Here is a 16387-nt window from a genome sequence, read left to right as displayed (position 1 = left end):
ATAGTCAATGATAACTCAGTTTTTTTCATATTGCAGAAGCCCTCCCACTCTAGGTTTAAGGTAAGATTTTCAGTTGGCATTCAGGATGATTTCACTGACACACTAAATCTCTTTCCCTCTGCAGCAGCAGCAGCAGCAGCAGTAGTAACAGCTTCAGCAGCAGCAGCCACAATAGCAGCCACATTTCTGAGCCTTTTGAAGGCCGAAGGCATTGCTTGTGGTCCATGCTTGTTTAGAGGTGTTCAGATGGGATTAACGTCCACATGGAACTATGGAAAAGGACTCGGGATTGGCACAGTGAAGATGGTCAGCTGGGGTCGATTCATGTGCCTGGTCTTAATCACCATGGCAACCTTTTCCCTGGCCAGACCATCATTCAATTTAGTTGAAGAAACCACCTTAGAACCTGAAGGTAAGTTATTTCCTTACACTTCTTGAATCTCAAGTTTTGTTCCAATTCTCTCTCCTTGGAAATGTCATGGCTCTTTGAAATTTTATTTTTGCAAGTGACTGCTGCTTGTATTATCATAACTGAAAACTCACTGAGACTATTGGAATGATCTTTAGGTTTATTACTGAGGAGGAGGCTCTCCTAGAAGAGGAGAGATATTTACTTGGGAAGCCACAAGCTAGAAGATACAGCCTCATGATTTCTGGTATTCTGCAGCTCTTTATTTTGAATAGGGGAGCCAGCAAACAGTTCACCCTTAGCGGTTCCTCTCCTGGTTCCTTAGGAAAGCTGAGAAGAATGAATGCTGTATTCATTATATACATCCACTACCGCAGCAGTCCAGCTTGGGAGATAATACCTGAATAAAGTAGAAAGAGTCCCTACTTTCTAACAAAGGGAACTGTCCAAACCCCTCCATTTATTGGCATTTCAATTTTTTATCTTTGGAGTAGTTTATCCTTCTGAAGTTCAGGTTGGTGAAGTTACATACCTTCTGGTCTTTTTGAATTTTTAGTCAACGTAATTTTCCTAAAGCTAGATCACGAAAGCTTGGCATTGTTTTTTGAATAGTTCCAAAGTAAATAGTACTTGATTCTCACTTGTACATTTACCAGAACTATCTTAACTTTCAAAATTTCATTTTAAAACAAGGTAGGAAAAAAACAAAAAGCCTTAGTAATGAGGTTGAACATATTTAGATGTTCAGAATTGGGTCCTCTGGTAGTCTCTTCGGAAATAACATTAGCCAAGTCTTTAGTCAGTGTAAGACTGAAATCTGTCATCACGAAAGAATATCGGTAGCCGAGTTATTTTTCAAGTGGTAATCTGAGAATAAAAAAGGAAAAGCCAGACTCTCATCACCACTTAATGAACCTGTTTGTTGATTACCCACCTGGTGCTCCATTGCCTTTTAGGAGCACGCCTCCATCATGAGTGATTCCCCAGCTTCAGGTCAGCTGTTATGGGGAAGCGTCAGAGTTACAGGGTGAAATGATCAGGAATGTGATTATATGGAGGACAGGTTGTAGCAATGAAGGAAGCACAAACATTTTCAGCATTAGTTAGGAAAAGAAATGGTGGTGGTTTGTGAAGGAAGGTGGAAAGGAGAGGAGAGATTTGAATTCTTCCATTAGACTACACAAGGATTTCAAAAGAAACCCAGAAATGCGTGACAGTCATTGAAGAACAAGGTCAAATCTTTTCCTGCACTGAGACACTGTTAACCTGAAGCCATTGCGTAAGAGAGAATGCTGAACTTTTGTTAAGGAAAGGGAATGAAGACTTTATAATTAATAGGTCTGATGGCATAATAAAGCCTTTCATAGCCTTGAGAAGGGAGATCTGTGGGGGTTCGCAACAGAGATGGGAAAAGTTATAGATTTACTTCCTAGCATTCTCCTTAACTATGTACTAGAAACTAGAGCATAAATGGCATTTTAAAAATGCAGTATATCTTAAAAACTTTATTTGAAGCCATTTTTAGGAGGGTCTCTGATTTCTGATGAATATGCTTGTACTTTCAAAAAAACATCATACTATGAGTTAAAATGGATGCTTTCCTAATTGCTAGTTTTACCCTGAGCATATGTCATAACACAAGTTGGGAAAGTAGTGCTGGGATTAAAAAATTAAAAAAATAACCTCAGGAAATCATGTGTTAAAAAAAAAAAGAAAATGGCCTTTTTCATCTGAATTTATATTGCTTTTGTTGTAACATGTTAGTGAATTTATTTCAACATTCGATGAGCATGGAGGATTTATTTGAAAATTCCATTAATTATAAGAGAAAGGTCATAATCTCTTAGGATCACAGATTTAGAGTCTGAAGGGAACTTAGAAGTCATCTGTGAGGAAACTGAGGCCCAAAGAGGTTAATTAGATTGCTCACTGTTATCTAGACACAGTAAGGTGTAGTGTTAGAATTTGAACTCAGGTCTTTGGACTCTTACATAGAGAAGAAAAGTGGGGAGACGCATGTGTATGGAAAGAAATGACTCTTCGGGATGGTTCTATGGGTAAAACTCATAACCATTCATTGTATGTGGGAGATCAAGAGAGAGCTGAGTCCTAGATCTGGTTTTTACTAAGTAGTTTCCTGTCATTAAACAAATAGCAACCTCTATGGGACTCAGTTTTCTTATCTGTCAACAAGTTTGGGATAAATGATTTTTTTTAAGGCTCAACCCAGTTTAAAAAGTTATGTGATGCTAGATATTTTCACTCAAATATTTGATCTTAATAAGTACATAATTCTCATTTTCTTTTCTGTAGACTATTATCTGTAGATGTGTTAAAAGTACATGCCATAAGTGTCCTTTTGATCATTTTGGGATACTGAACAATCAGTCATGTTTACTGCTGCCCATAGTATCAACACTGGTGGTTCTACACTATCTTATTCTAAAGAGCATTTTAGTCAGAATCTGTTAAAACAGAATCTAATTACAGACAAGAAAATAGTTTAAAAATTAATTCTTATTAGTTTTTTTTAAACCCTTACCTTCCGTCTTGGAGTCAATACTGTGTATTGGCTCCAAGGCAGAAGAGTGGTAAGGGTAGGCAATGGGGGTTAAGTGACTTGCCCAGGGTCACACAACTGGGAAGTGTCTGAGGCCAGATTTGAACCTAGGACCTCCCATCTCTAGGCCTGGCTCTCAATCCACTGAGCTACCCAGCTGCCCCCAAATTCTTATTAGTTTTAACAACTGAATTTACTAGCTGTTTGGTTGCTTTGTTGTTATCTAGTTTTAACATCCCTGCTATTTAGTCACTGAGAGTTGGTTGGAGTGAAATGGTAAATGCTTTGGTCTCTAATATAAAGCTTTGTACTTAAAAATGGAGATTAAGTGTTTATTTTGGTGAATTGTGCATAGTTTTTACAAGTAACAAGTCAAACCTGGACTTATCATAGCATAATTGGAAAACTCTTCACAGGACCTATCTTATTATTTTGTAGGAGATGAATCTGAAGGTTCAGATAATTTAATTACTCTGCCCAAGGTCACACAGGAAGCAATGTCAAGATTTGAACTCAAATCCTCTGACTATATTCAGTAGTCCTGCCAACACACTCTCTTACTTCTTTCTCCTAGGAAATTCTATCTTTGTAGATTCTTGGTGGTTAATTAACTAGGAAGTTCAGTTTAATAATATTTTATGGGATTAAACTAGAGGGAAAAAGTTTCCAGATGGAAAAACTGCTCAAAGGTTCTCCTGTTTGTAAGAGGTCGTTTTAACCCAACGGAAAGATGAATGACCCTTTACACCATCATTTTGCTCTACAGTGTAATTATATCCCAATGTTTTGACACTATACTTTTTTTTTAGTACAAAAACAAGAAGTATTTACACTCAGGTCTCTTAAAAATAGTTTATTAATGACAGACCTCCAGAAGCTTTAATTTTGTCAAAAAATACAACTTATCTTTGAAATGGGAATTTATTGTCTTCAGGAACCAAGTGCAAAGTTACTGACTGGCTCCATTAGGTGTGTTGATTAATACTCTGATTATTTAAAGTACAGTCAATTCTTGATATTACCCCTGGGAGGAGGCAGATCTTGCTTTCAAGTTGTTATTGACATTGTCACCTACTTTGCTTAATTAAGTCATTGTTGACATTAACGGGATCCTTGTTTATTCTAGCCCAGCTGGAGCTGGAATAAAAGTCCCTTTTTAGACCAAAACACTTAATTACTTTCCCACCCAGGAGAAAGTATGAACCTGAAAGAAGACACACTTGAGAGGGTAACTGCTTCATTTGAGTTGGGCTGGTGAAAGGTGGTGATGCCTTCACCAGCCTGGAGTTTCCGAAGGGTGCAGGATGCCAAGTCGGGTCTCCAAAGTATGGCTTCATTATGTTATCTCAAGTACTGTAATAATAATAACTCACATTTGGGTTCCATCCTAAGCACTTTCCTCATAACAACCCAGTAAAGTAGGTAATGCAAACATTATTGTCCCCATGTTATGAGCTTTAAGATGATGCTGAGGTCATAGATTTAGAATTGGAAGGGATGTGGAAGTCATCGAGTATGGCAACTCACTCCGCCTCCCCTTTTACAGATGAGGAAACTGAGACCTAAGGAAGGTAAATGACTTGTTCATGATCACACAGAGTAAGTCAACGCAGTAATCCAAAGCAGAATTTTGCCTCAAGGGCTCTCACTCTTTGCTCTATGCCAGGAGGCTTTGTAAATTCCTGAAGAATCAGATACACTCCCATTTTAATGCAGATTTAAAAAATAACAGTACACATTCTCTAGATAGAAATCATTTAAAAATTATTTATTGTTTTATATGATCTGTATCTTTACTATTCTCCATTAGTGTTGGTATGTAAGATTTGACTGTAACCTGATAGTCTACTAACAAGGACTTATTCTTGCCCAGTTAAACTAAATACAGGCTTATGAAGTTAAAGACACAAAGGAGTACACATTCTTTATTAGGATGTAAAATATTTCACAATTCACAGATGAAGGCCTATGCTTAATACTAAGTCTTGAAAACTAGCCTGGCAAATCAGAATAATTTAATTTCTCTAGTTCTGGTAGAATTACCTTATTAGTTGCCATCACCCATCCTTTTACCCAAACTCCTATGCCCTCACTTTAAAGATAAGGAAACTGAAATTCAAGAAAATTAAGTGACTTGCCCAAGGTCCTACTACTAGTTAGTAATCGTAAGTGGATTTGAACCCAGATCTGAGCCCCAACCCAGATACCTTTCACTCTTTCATATCTCTAAGACCTCTTCCAACTTTAAAATCCTATGGCGCTTTTATCCTAATCTCTTCAGACGATTAGAGGGAATCCTTAATTTCTGTGGGTCTTGAGTTTCCTTGGCTGTAAAGTAGAAAGGGTTTGATCGGATAATTTCTAGGCTCTGTCCACCTTGAACTTTCTGTGACAGTCTTTACAACCTCTCTAGAAGTCAGTATTTAAATGCCTTTGCAGCTCAGAGTAGAGATGCCAATGTCAGATTTAATGAGTATTTAAAAGGACATGAGAAAACCAACAGTCCTGTTTAATCAGGAAAGGTTTTGTTTGCAGTTCCCATTTCCGAATAAAATAAAGGCAGTAGTCATTGAACTTAGAGATGATTTGTTTTTATATTTACTCTATAAGGACCATGGCGAAGAAGCCAGTAGCCATCTTTAATACTGGTAGGACATCATTGTAAGGTTTTTCTCCAAGCTGTCTTATTAATCTTTAATTGAGGACCTAGGAAATTTACTTTGGAATGCCAGTTTGTAGTATAAAACCAAGTCCATGGTCTGTCTCTCTTTCCTTGTGCTAGCTAGTATATGCAATACCAGTTTACATCTGCATTAGGTGACTACCTTTAGTGGGACGTTCAAGAATGATTTCTTTGGGGGCCTGGGGGGCAGCTGAGTAGCTCAGTGGATTGAGAGCCAGGCCTAGAGATGGGAGGTCTTGGGTTCAAATCTAGCCTCAGACACTTCCCAGCTGTGTGACCCTGGGCAAGTCACTTAACCCCCATTGCTTAGTCCTTACTGCTCTTCTGCCTTGGAGCCAATACACAGTATTGACTCCAAGATGGAAGGTGAGGGTTTAAAAAAAAATGATTTATTCCACCCAGCCCTTAAATTCTCAGATGTGTATGTCCCTTTCCCCACCCAAGTGCTATCGATGCTATAAATTTCATGCTGGTATAAGTATGCTTTGTCTTTGTTTCAAAAGGTGAATTTTCACCCTACATTTGGCATTCTTTTTATCCTCCTGAAATTTAGAGAAGAGGCCTTCCCCTCCATGATTTTCATTGTCCCTTCATTTAAATTCATGAGTTTGCCAAACACATAGCCATTGGTTTGGTATCCTATCACTGACTCCATACCATGCCTCTGGTTTTCTGCTGAGCAAGAAGAGAGTGGGCTGTTGAATGATCTTTCTGAGAGGTGGAAGTGGTTTTTGTTCTTCAGACTTATCATGGGGCATCTTTGAAAGGCATGTGTATAAGACCTGGAAGCAAAGTTCATAATTTAAGGAAGAGTTCACATGAAGGACTTTTGACAAGGTTATCTTGAGTTCCAATTGGCGACCTCCAACTTTCTCTTCTGTGGTGGCGACTTCCTCTTCTTGCTTGATAAGAGATACTTCTTTTGAAACAACAAGATAGCCCGTTTCTACTAGGGCTGTTATTCTTGATTTCAAGTCTCTCATGGAATCTGAGGAGAGTTTCTCCATTTTGCTGACATGAGGGATAGGATCAGAATGTGATAGCATCCTTTGATAAAAGGTGAAGGATGAAGAGAGGTCATATAACCATGCACTTCTAGGCCATTAGCAAACAGTAGGAATCAGTGAGAAGCATCAGTGTTACTTGTTCGGTAGTATTGGGGGTAGGGTGGTAGCTATTTTACTTTCTTACTCCAGTGACTATAGTGAGAATGCCTGCATCTCAATTTTATGAAAATGGAAGTTTCAAAATATCTTCACTTCCCACCACCTATAATTGTCAGTGCTTAAGAGGACAGAGTTGATAATTATAGATTTAGATCTAGAAGGGACCTGAGAGGCCATCCAGACACCCTTCCCTCCCATTGCATTTTATAGATAAAGGAAACTGGGACCTGAAAAGTGACTTGCCCAAGGTCAGAGAAATAATAAGTATTTAAATGAGTCTTGTTTTTTCAAAGATTATCTAGCCATAGAGAAAATGCAAAATGGCAGCCGCAAAAAGGAATAGACTCAGAGTCAGAATGGAACAGTGCATTATTATCCTCATTTCCCAACTCTTGAATTATTTATTTATTAACTCATCATGGTTTTCAGAAAGTAGGCTAGTGCTGTCATTTTAGCCTCTATGATCAAATTAAATATTTATACTTAAAATGTTAAAAAAATGTATTTTGGGATTGAGGGGAAATCTTGTATCTTAGCAGATTTTAAAACGTAGCCAACAAAACAACAGTTGCCATTTATCCCACTTTGAAAAAAATAGTAAACAATTGCGCCACAGTTGAGATTAATTGACCCATGCCGCGTGTATTAAAATTGCTTTTTCTTTCTTTTCATTCCTTTTGAATCAGAGTGTCAAATTGTTGCAGCTCTATTTACTTCTTGCACAACTAGAGAGTAGTAAATCCCAAGTTATTTCTGAACAGAGATCATATATATAGAATTTCAGCCCATGGTGACACTTTTTATGAGGAGATTGAAAAATAGCTTATAATGAAAATGCTGATAGGCTCAGGAATGAGGTTATAGGGCATATATATTTGTATGATTTATGTAGCACCTTTTCTTAAAAGAGCTCAAGGCAGACCCATAATATAACTGCAAAAACAAATACTGCATAAATTTTCATGAATATTTTTTGGCCCTCACTCTCCATCTTTATTACATGTGGATTACTTTTTTACACATAATAGTCTACTGTTGAATTTTCCCATATATGTCCAAATGTTTTTGGAAATTAAAAGAAAAAGCCAACTCTCTCTCTCTCTCTCTCAGTATGTGTGTGTGAGGGGGAGGTAAAAAATGATTATAAAGATCCTTAGAATTGGCAAGTTAAGAATTTAGACCCTTTGAAAGTCCTTCTGCTTTAAATTGAAAGTTGACAGTGGGATAGTCCCAAGGGAGTATTTCTATCTTAGCAGTGGCATTCTTCCATCCTTCTAAGTCTTCCAAATTTTCAACAAAATGGATATTACATTCTTGGTTGACACATAGTAGTTGCACAATTGAATCTATATTAGATACTATAAATGTTTCAAGTTTCAAATCAGTTAAGTCTGAAAAAGACATATAGTTCACAATCTTTACCTAGACTCCTGTATCAATAACCCTTTTCTTGAGTATAAGTAAAAACAATTATGGTCTTACCTGGCACTTAATATTATAAGATTTTATAGCCAAAAATGTCACAATAGATAACTTTAAAGGAATTTTTGATAGAATAACCAAATGCTCAAAACAGAGCACAAAAGAAAAGGTCCTCTAATAGAACACATTTACATTTATTTTAAACAAAACAGAATTATTTCCAAGCTTGGTTCATTTCAATGAATGGTTATTAAGTGTCTGCTGTATATCAGGCACTGTGCTTACAGACGTTGACCTATGCTTTCTACCATCTTGGGTCCCTTTGCAAAATATGGGAGGGTTCGAAATGTGCACATTTTGCTGTTTTCAGTCTAAATGTTTCAATGTTTTTTCTGTTTAAAAAAGTCAGCTTTTGCAGCCATGCAATAACAAACCAGGGCACACACGTCATTAAGAAAAATATATTTTGGCAAGAAAAGGTTTTTCAGTTTCAGGCTTCCAAGGGACTGTCATTAGGGCTTGTGGAAAATTATGGGGGAAAAAGTTACAAAATTTGTGGGAAGTGTAACAGGCTTTACTTGCTTTTGCCCTGAAGTTGGGTTTTGAACTTTTGGTAACATGTTGTGGTAATCAATCACATATTCTCTCATGGTTACTTCTGGGCTGTGACTGCCGTACACATTATAACAATTGTTCTAGTTGATGGAAGCAATGGACTTGGATGTTACTGGATTATGGAGTCAGTAGTGATGGTGAATATTTATTCTGGATAGTTTGTGGATGTTAGCATGAAAGAGTTAAATGGGTTTCTCACCTCCTTTGTTGGATAAACCAGTTAAAGTCAGGGTTATTGATGTAATGCTTTTCTTTGAGGTAAGTGTGATGCCCTGTCCTGTCAAAAAGCTCATGCTGGAAAAGTTTTCTGGAAGATTATTGATTTGGATCTAGAACATTTCTTGTGAATTCTCAGGTGCTTGCCTAAATTATCTCTAGTGTCTGCCATTTAGTCCATGAAGATAAGGGTTTATCCTGAACTTCTTTGGTGACACACACATATTATATTATATTCAGTAACAATTAGTGTTTATTTTATATATATATATATATACATATATATATACACACACACACACATATATATATACATACACACACATTAATCAGTGTTTACTGTATACTCAGATCTCTTAGTTTAGAACATTATATATTTTGAACAGTGAGAAACCTTTAAGGTAATTTAATTTTATCTCATTTTAAAGATCTGGAAGCTGACTCTAAGTGTTTAAGAATCTTGCCTGTCTCTTAGGAGGTAGCAGAGCTGAGAATTTGAAACCAAGTATTCTGATTTCCAATACGGATTTCTTTCTACTATGTTATTCTGCCTTATGCTAAGTTTAACTTCATGCACAATTTCATATATATTTTTATACTTTAACATATTCCTTGCATTTATCATTTTTATGTTGTTTACTACAACATCTATTTAACCATCACATAGCTGTTAGCTGTTGGACATTGTAGCTGTTTCCAGGTTTTCTGTATATATCCTTGTACACAAAATGCATTTTCTTTAAATACATTCTGATAGTGGGATTGCCAGGTGAAAAGGTATGTAGATTTTAAGCCACTTAATTGTTATTTTTAAGCAAATATTTTATGAATTTTTTATATCTTTTTTACTTCCCAATGACTCCTCTTCCCACTCAATCAATAAAACCCTCCCTTGTAACAAACAAAAAGGTCAATTTAAGGAAAGAGAGTCAATGCATTGGCCTTTCTGACCAGGTAGGCCTTTTTGTACCTTTAGCTCACCACTCCTCAGCTATGGCAGAGAATTCAAGATTGGTCTCAGCATTAATCAGGTTCTGATATCTTTCAGTACTGTTTTCTATTTTGCTATTTTTTGGTTGTGTATATTCTTCTTCTGGTTCTGCTTATTTTGCTTTGAATCAGTTCATACAAGTCTTCTCATATTTTTCTGAATTTGTCATATTCATTCTTTCTTAGACTTTAGTTTACCATTATATTCATGAACCATAATTGATTTATTTGTTTCCTAATTGATAGGCATCCATTTTCTTGTTATCACAAAAACATTTTACAATTTTACAATTACAATTAAGGTAGGATTTTTTCTCTCACTTTTTCTTCAGAAGCTTCTACTTTTTAAGGTTAAGGTAGATAGGATATCTCACACCAGTTTAGCAGGCATAATATAGAGGAGAATAAGGAAGGGCTCTCCTATTTATCACATGGCCCAGACAATCAAATAACAGTAAGACATGTGAGCATAAAGAATTATATTCTGGTTCTAGGGGGAAAACTTATAAATTTGAAGGGTAAAAGTAGCACCTAGACCAGGGAGAAAAGTCTTTGATAAGTGAGTTAGGGAATATTTTTGAGGGAAAGGGGCAAAAGGAGGAAAGACAGAACCAATTCTAAAATGAAGTAACGTTAAATCTGTGATTATTTTCAGATGTGATTTGGGTTTTTTTTTTCTACCTAGCCTCTGAGATAAATTGAATCGTTTTGGTTTGCTGAAGATATATTGTGAATTTAAAATCCCTAGCAATATTGTGCCTTTAGAGATGAGAGCTGAGGATTTGAAGAAAAGCATAAAGTTCTCAAATGATGAGAATTATAGAAGAGAAATACTGAAATTCTAACTTTCTATACAGCCCTGGAAATTAAAAAATATTTTAAACATCTTTAAGAAAAGGAGTATAGTTTAATGGATCAAGGACTGACCTTGGGAAGAAATGGATTCAAGTCCTTCCTCTGATTTACACTTTCTGAGTGACCATTGGACCTTAAATTTTCAATGTCAGGAAACACCTTAATAGTCTGGAGGTCACAGATAAGTTCCATGAGTGCTGAGAGTTTCCAGATCAATGCTTTCATCTACCAATGAAATCAAAAGTCTGTCCCCCCCAAAGAAAAGCTTTGAAAAGGGGCTTTCAATTTATGTCTACATTCATATATACACATATAGGTATATTTCCAGCTATACATACAGAGGAGGGAAGGTAATGACCATTGATTTTATCTTGTGGGTAATAAGCAATCTTGGGAAGAAAGGAGAGCTGTGATAGTATCTCCTAAAAAGTGGTTCTTAAAGTCAAGGGATTTGGGGAGTGACCATCACCTATTCCTTTCTTTTCAGCAGATCAGTTGTTCAGTGGGAGTCATTGCTAGCCAGTTTGGAGCTCACTGACTCTTTTCTGAAAAGCAGCATTTTCCTTGTTTGTAGTATATAGATTCTTTCTTTAGAAGGAAATAGGCATGTTGATACATTTTAAGCCAAGATATCAGCCTTGCTTCCTGTATGGAAAGCATGTATATCTTCTAAAACCAGAGGTGTCAAAGATGTACCTATATATAGCCATTCCTGAGTAGGACTGGAACCAGATTAAAATGTAATTGGGAAATGTTTAACAAAATAAATGAAAGTATAATGGAATATATGCAATGTTGGCTTTCTAAGTCAAAATGCAACCCACAGGGAGCTTTATGCCCAGTTTAGTGGCCCCATTTTTTTTGAGTTTGACGCTATTATCCTAACCTAAAGAAATTAAAAGTTTTTAGAAAGTCATACTGATTTCTAGAGAACTATTGGAATTGATATTTGGTTGTAGAGAAGAGGCTTGGATGCCTCATGAAAGGCAGGATAATTGATTTGTTGGTCGAAAGTTGTGAGAAGTAATTTGAATACTTAATAATCTGTGAAAATAAAGGACAGGATAACATGGAGAAATATAAGAAATGTAGGAAATCTCAGTTTCCCATCTTAGTCTATCCTGGTTTCAGTATTTTCCCCTATCAAATTCTTTGCTGTTACTGCTTATGCTTGACAGATTTATGGAGGATGCCAGCTTTTAAAGAAATAACCAACATGAGGACAAATGCATAGACAAGGCAATCAGCACCTGAAAATTGAATTTATAACTCATATTTAGATGACCCCTTAACATTCACAAAACACCTTCCCTATAACAATCTAGTGTGGCAGGTAGTGCAAGAATTTGTTTCTCATTTTATGGAAGGGAAAACTGAGGTTCAGGTAGGATAAGTGACATAACCATGGTTACCCAGTTGGTCTGTGGCAGGGGCAAGACATGACCTCAGATTAATCTGCTTTGACTGTGCCCCAATAGTACAGAAAACTGTCAAATGCTTGGAAACCCTTATAATGGGAAGCAAAGGCAAGTAGGGGTAGGAGGTGATGTGTTCCCCCCATGTTTCCCCTTCCTTGAGGTTAGTGAAGGATTTGATTTAATTTGAAAAGGGACTCTGATTACAGTCATAGACCCATCAAAAGGGGGGTTAATTTAGGATTATCTTTTATCAGCTCCCACTTCTGTAGATTTTAGAAAAATGCCAATAAAAGAAAGGTTAAATGTCATAGCGGCCATCTAAATTTGGAATTTCCTGAGCTAATTTGGGTTTAAATCCTCCACTACAAGATTCCTATTGGGGGCAGGGTTGAGGAAGGGGGAAGTTTCCTTTTCTTTTTGTAAAATGCTGACCCTAAACTAGCTCTCTTACTTACCTTCTAATGTACAAAAGCCAGACTATCATCTCTCCCTCCTAAGAAACAGCCCCCCTGTTCGGCATTACCATAGCAGGCAGCTTTAGGAAAACATCAAATATAGGTCATTCAAATCCTGCTGCTTACTACGGAATCATCCAGTTTAGTGATCTGTGTCTTAGAGAAGCGCCAGGCCTCAAACAAACTATTCAAGTGCTAACCAAACCCAAACTTGCTTAGCTTTGAACACTAGACAAGATCAAACCTATTCAAATGAGGAAGGCCATCTGTTTTCAGGCATCCAGCTGCTCACCCTCCATTTGCAAAGTGCTGAGATGCTGCTCCTTGGGACCCGTCCCAGGACATGAGGAGGCATCTGCAAAATCAAAGTGAGTGTTGGAGCTGGGGTCATGCTGAGAGAAGGCTCAAGCCCTTTCTATAAACTTGCTGAATAAGACCCCCCCCCCAAAAGATGTCTAGTGAAAGAAGCAAGAGGGAGCGAGAGATGCCACAGGACTTCCTTAATCGTTTTGTAGCTGGGGGATGCCTGTTCATCTTCAGCATAAGAACATATAGATCATATTCATAATACACGTGTTATCTATGTGCAGGTCTTCATAGGGGTTTGGTTTTTGTTCTAGACAACTGGAAAACTTGGTTCACCCATCCAGAGTGGCTACTGGTTAAGGAATTTAAAAGTCTTAGAGGGTTGCCCGGGGACACTGAGAGGTTAAGAGAAACTTGCCCACGATCTCAAAGCTAGTATGTGCTTTTCTATTGTCCAGGCTTGTGGTTATAGTGGCAGAGGAATACTAGGTTACAGCTAATCTTAGTCAGAAGCCTGACTTGAATCCTTGTCCTCATTCAGAGGCTGCGCTCTCTATCTATGATCCTATGCTGCCTTTTGAGAACATGTGTTAAAGTCCAGCCTCTGGTAAAATTAGCTATGTGACCTGGGGCAAATCACTTCCCTCTACTGCCCCCAGGCAACTTTGCTAAGACAAAGACTTTCTATGGTCTTTTCCTCACAGGACATTCTTCTATATTAGTGAAATCACAAGTCTGAACCAAAGAAAGACCCATGCAAGGAGTTTTGTGACCATTGCCAAGTCATTAACCTTTCAGTGCCCCAGGAATGAATCCACCTACTTATCTCTCTCTCTCTCTCTCTCTCTCTCTCTCTCTCTCTCTATATATATATATATATATATATATATATATGTATATATATATATATCCATCCATTCATCCATCTATCTCTCTACCTACTTACATATCTATCTATCTATCCATCTATCTATCCATCCATCCATCCATCTCTCCATCTACATTTCTGTCTGTCTATCTATCTATCTGTCTGTCTATCTATCTATCTGTCTGTCTATCTATCCATCCACATCTCTCTCCCCATGCATCCATCCATCCATCCATCTAACTTCTATCTTTTATCCATCCATCATCAATCTATCCACATACATACATATATATATATAAATCAATATGTATATACTATATGACATCCTTAAAGGCAACATAGTATATTATATAGAAAGTATAAGTATGTGTCAGTGGGAGGAAGAGAGACAGAAGCAGAGAGACACAGAGATATGAGAGACATATCATCTTGTCAGGGAGAGAGTGCTGGCCTCAAAGTTAATAAGATCTGGGTTCCAGTTCCGGTTACTATATTTATTAGATGTGAAGCCATAGCCCTTTAACCCTTCAGGGCCCCAGGCAACACTAAGACCCTTAAAATTGTAACTAAATTGCTAATCTGCATTGGTAAAGGAAGTTCTTTGCTAAGAGGGGATGCAGATAAAATCAGAGGCTCAGTTAAATATCTCTCTACCTATCCATCCTGCCTGTCCATCTATCACTATTTATCCATCTGTTCTCTATCCGTCTCACCATAGTTTCTGTTTGTAAAACACCACTTGCCAGTTTACATAATTCTTTTTATGTCACAGACAGTGAGGTGAGTAGACTAACTGGTAGTGCCATCTGCATCCCCTGTGAAGCACATCTAACAAGGACTGGGAGAAGACAAGACTCAGTCTTTCATAAAGAAGGCTCTGTGATATAGCCAGCCTCCCAACATATAAGTTTCTTTCTTTGACAGTTTTTCTTGCAGTGAATGTAGAATGCTAGGTTTAGAAGCCCTATGTTTGATTTTTGTCTCAGACACCAGCTGTGTGACTTTGGATCTATCTCAGCTATGTAACTTGGTTGTTGTGAGGATCAGTTGAAATTCCTCAGTTTTGGAAAGTACTTTGCAAATCTTAAAGCAGTAGGTAAATGTTACCTATCATCTAATGATCAGGGTAATGCCTGGGACATGGTGAGAATTTAATAAACGCTCGTTGGCTGATTGACTGACAAGTGTAAGACTTTACACCCTTCAGTTAAATTTAGGAGGCAGATTTGTCTTAAACTCCATCCAAGGTTATCTCAGATCTGTAGCACATAGACAGACACTGAGAAGTGTCATTTTAGTGAGGTCTTGGTGTATATAAAGAGAATGATAAAGGGCGAAAAGAGTTATATACTAGTAGTGTCTTCTCTGCCTTCCTAATGTGATTTGGAAAAAGGTGACTATTCTTAGTGCAGGAGGGAAAAATTCTCTTAGGATGCACTGGAACATAATGAAAGTGGAAGAACTGTACATCTTAGAAACAGGTCACCAGAGTATACTGTAAGGGATCATAATAGTTAAACAAATAGATGCTCTTTCTTGGCCATAATTGTCCCCACACAAGATAGAATGGCTAACAGTGGCGTCATAGTTAGCCCTTAGGGACTTCAAGGTGATAGAGAATTTATTTGAGAATGAGGACAAGTGAGAAAAGCTAGGTGAGAAAGACACTTAAAAAGTCAGTTATACACACAGCAGAGAAGGAAGGAGGAAACTTCAATGAGTGGCAAGTTCCTTGAGGTACTTCAGCATATGGTTAAAAGTTAGTATTTATCTGTTTTAGGGATTTTTTGACCTTTTGGATCATGGATCACTTTGACAGACTGGTGAGCCCTATGAACCTCTTCTAATCATATCATTTTAAATGCATAGAATAAAATACAACAAAATTACAAAGGAAACCAATCAAATTGAAATACAGTTATCAAAATATTTTTTAAAAAGTTCATGGACCTTAGGCTACTGGATAGAACTCTAGCCTGGGAGTCAAATGCTGTTCTGTTCACATTGACAAATCTGGAAACTTTGTACTTCCAGAAAGTCTTTTAATATATTTGTTTCTATTTTTTTATTCTGTAAAGTACAGAGATAATATTATGTGCTTCACAAAACTGTTATTAGATGAATTGGATTTTTAAAAAAATCTTAGATATAATTTAAAAAAATTGACATCTTTTGTTTTTTTATATTACTGACATTTTCTCCCCTTTACCTTCTTCATGAGCCATCCTTTTTTAAAAAAAGAAAAATTGTTTAAGAAAAAGAGGAAGAAAACGAAAATCATCAAAACCAATCAGTACACTGAGAAATCATAACTATGTGCTCTTTAAGATCAGGGCCTGTGTCTTTTGCCTTTTAAGTAACTCTAGAATTTAACGCTGGCACATAATAGGTACTTAAATTTTTATTGATATATTGAAAAAAATC

The 16387-nt window shown here is 37.0% G+C and overlaps 1 protein-coding gene across 1 annotated transcript in view; it reads left to right on the top strand.

The window, feature by feature from the left end:
* Positions 1-288: 288 nt before the first annotated feature.
* Positions 289-16387, top strand: part of FGFR2 (fibroblast growth factor receptor 2) — a 115977-nt gene continuing 99878 nt past the window's right edge. The window contains exon 1 of the mRNA XM_044660192.1: positions 289-412. Within this exon, the coding sequence (XP_044516127.1) occupies positions 304-412 (109 nt within the window). The 5' untranslated portion in view covers positions 289-303. The remainder of the gene's footprint in view (positions 413-16387) is intronic.

The sequence above is a fragment of the Gracilinanus agilis genome, chromosome 2, assembly GCF_016433145.1.
Source record: "Gracilinanus agilis isolate LMUSP501 chromosome 2, AgileGrace, whole genome shotgun sequence".
Classification (NCBI taxonomy): domain Eukaryota; kingdom Metazoa; phylum Chordata; class Mammalia; order Didelphimorphia; family Didelphidae; genus Gracilinanus; species Gracilinanus agilis.
Note: the sequence above shows the minus strand (reverse complement) of the source record. Positions and strands in the feature narration are given on the sequence as shown.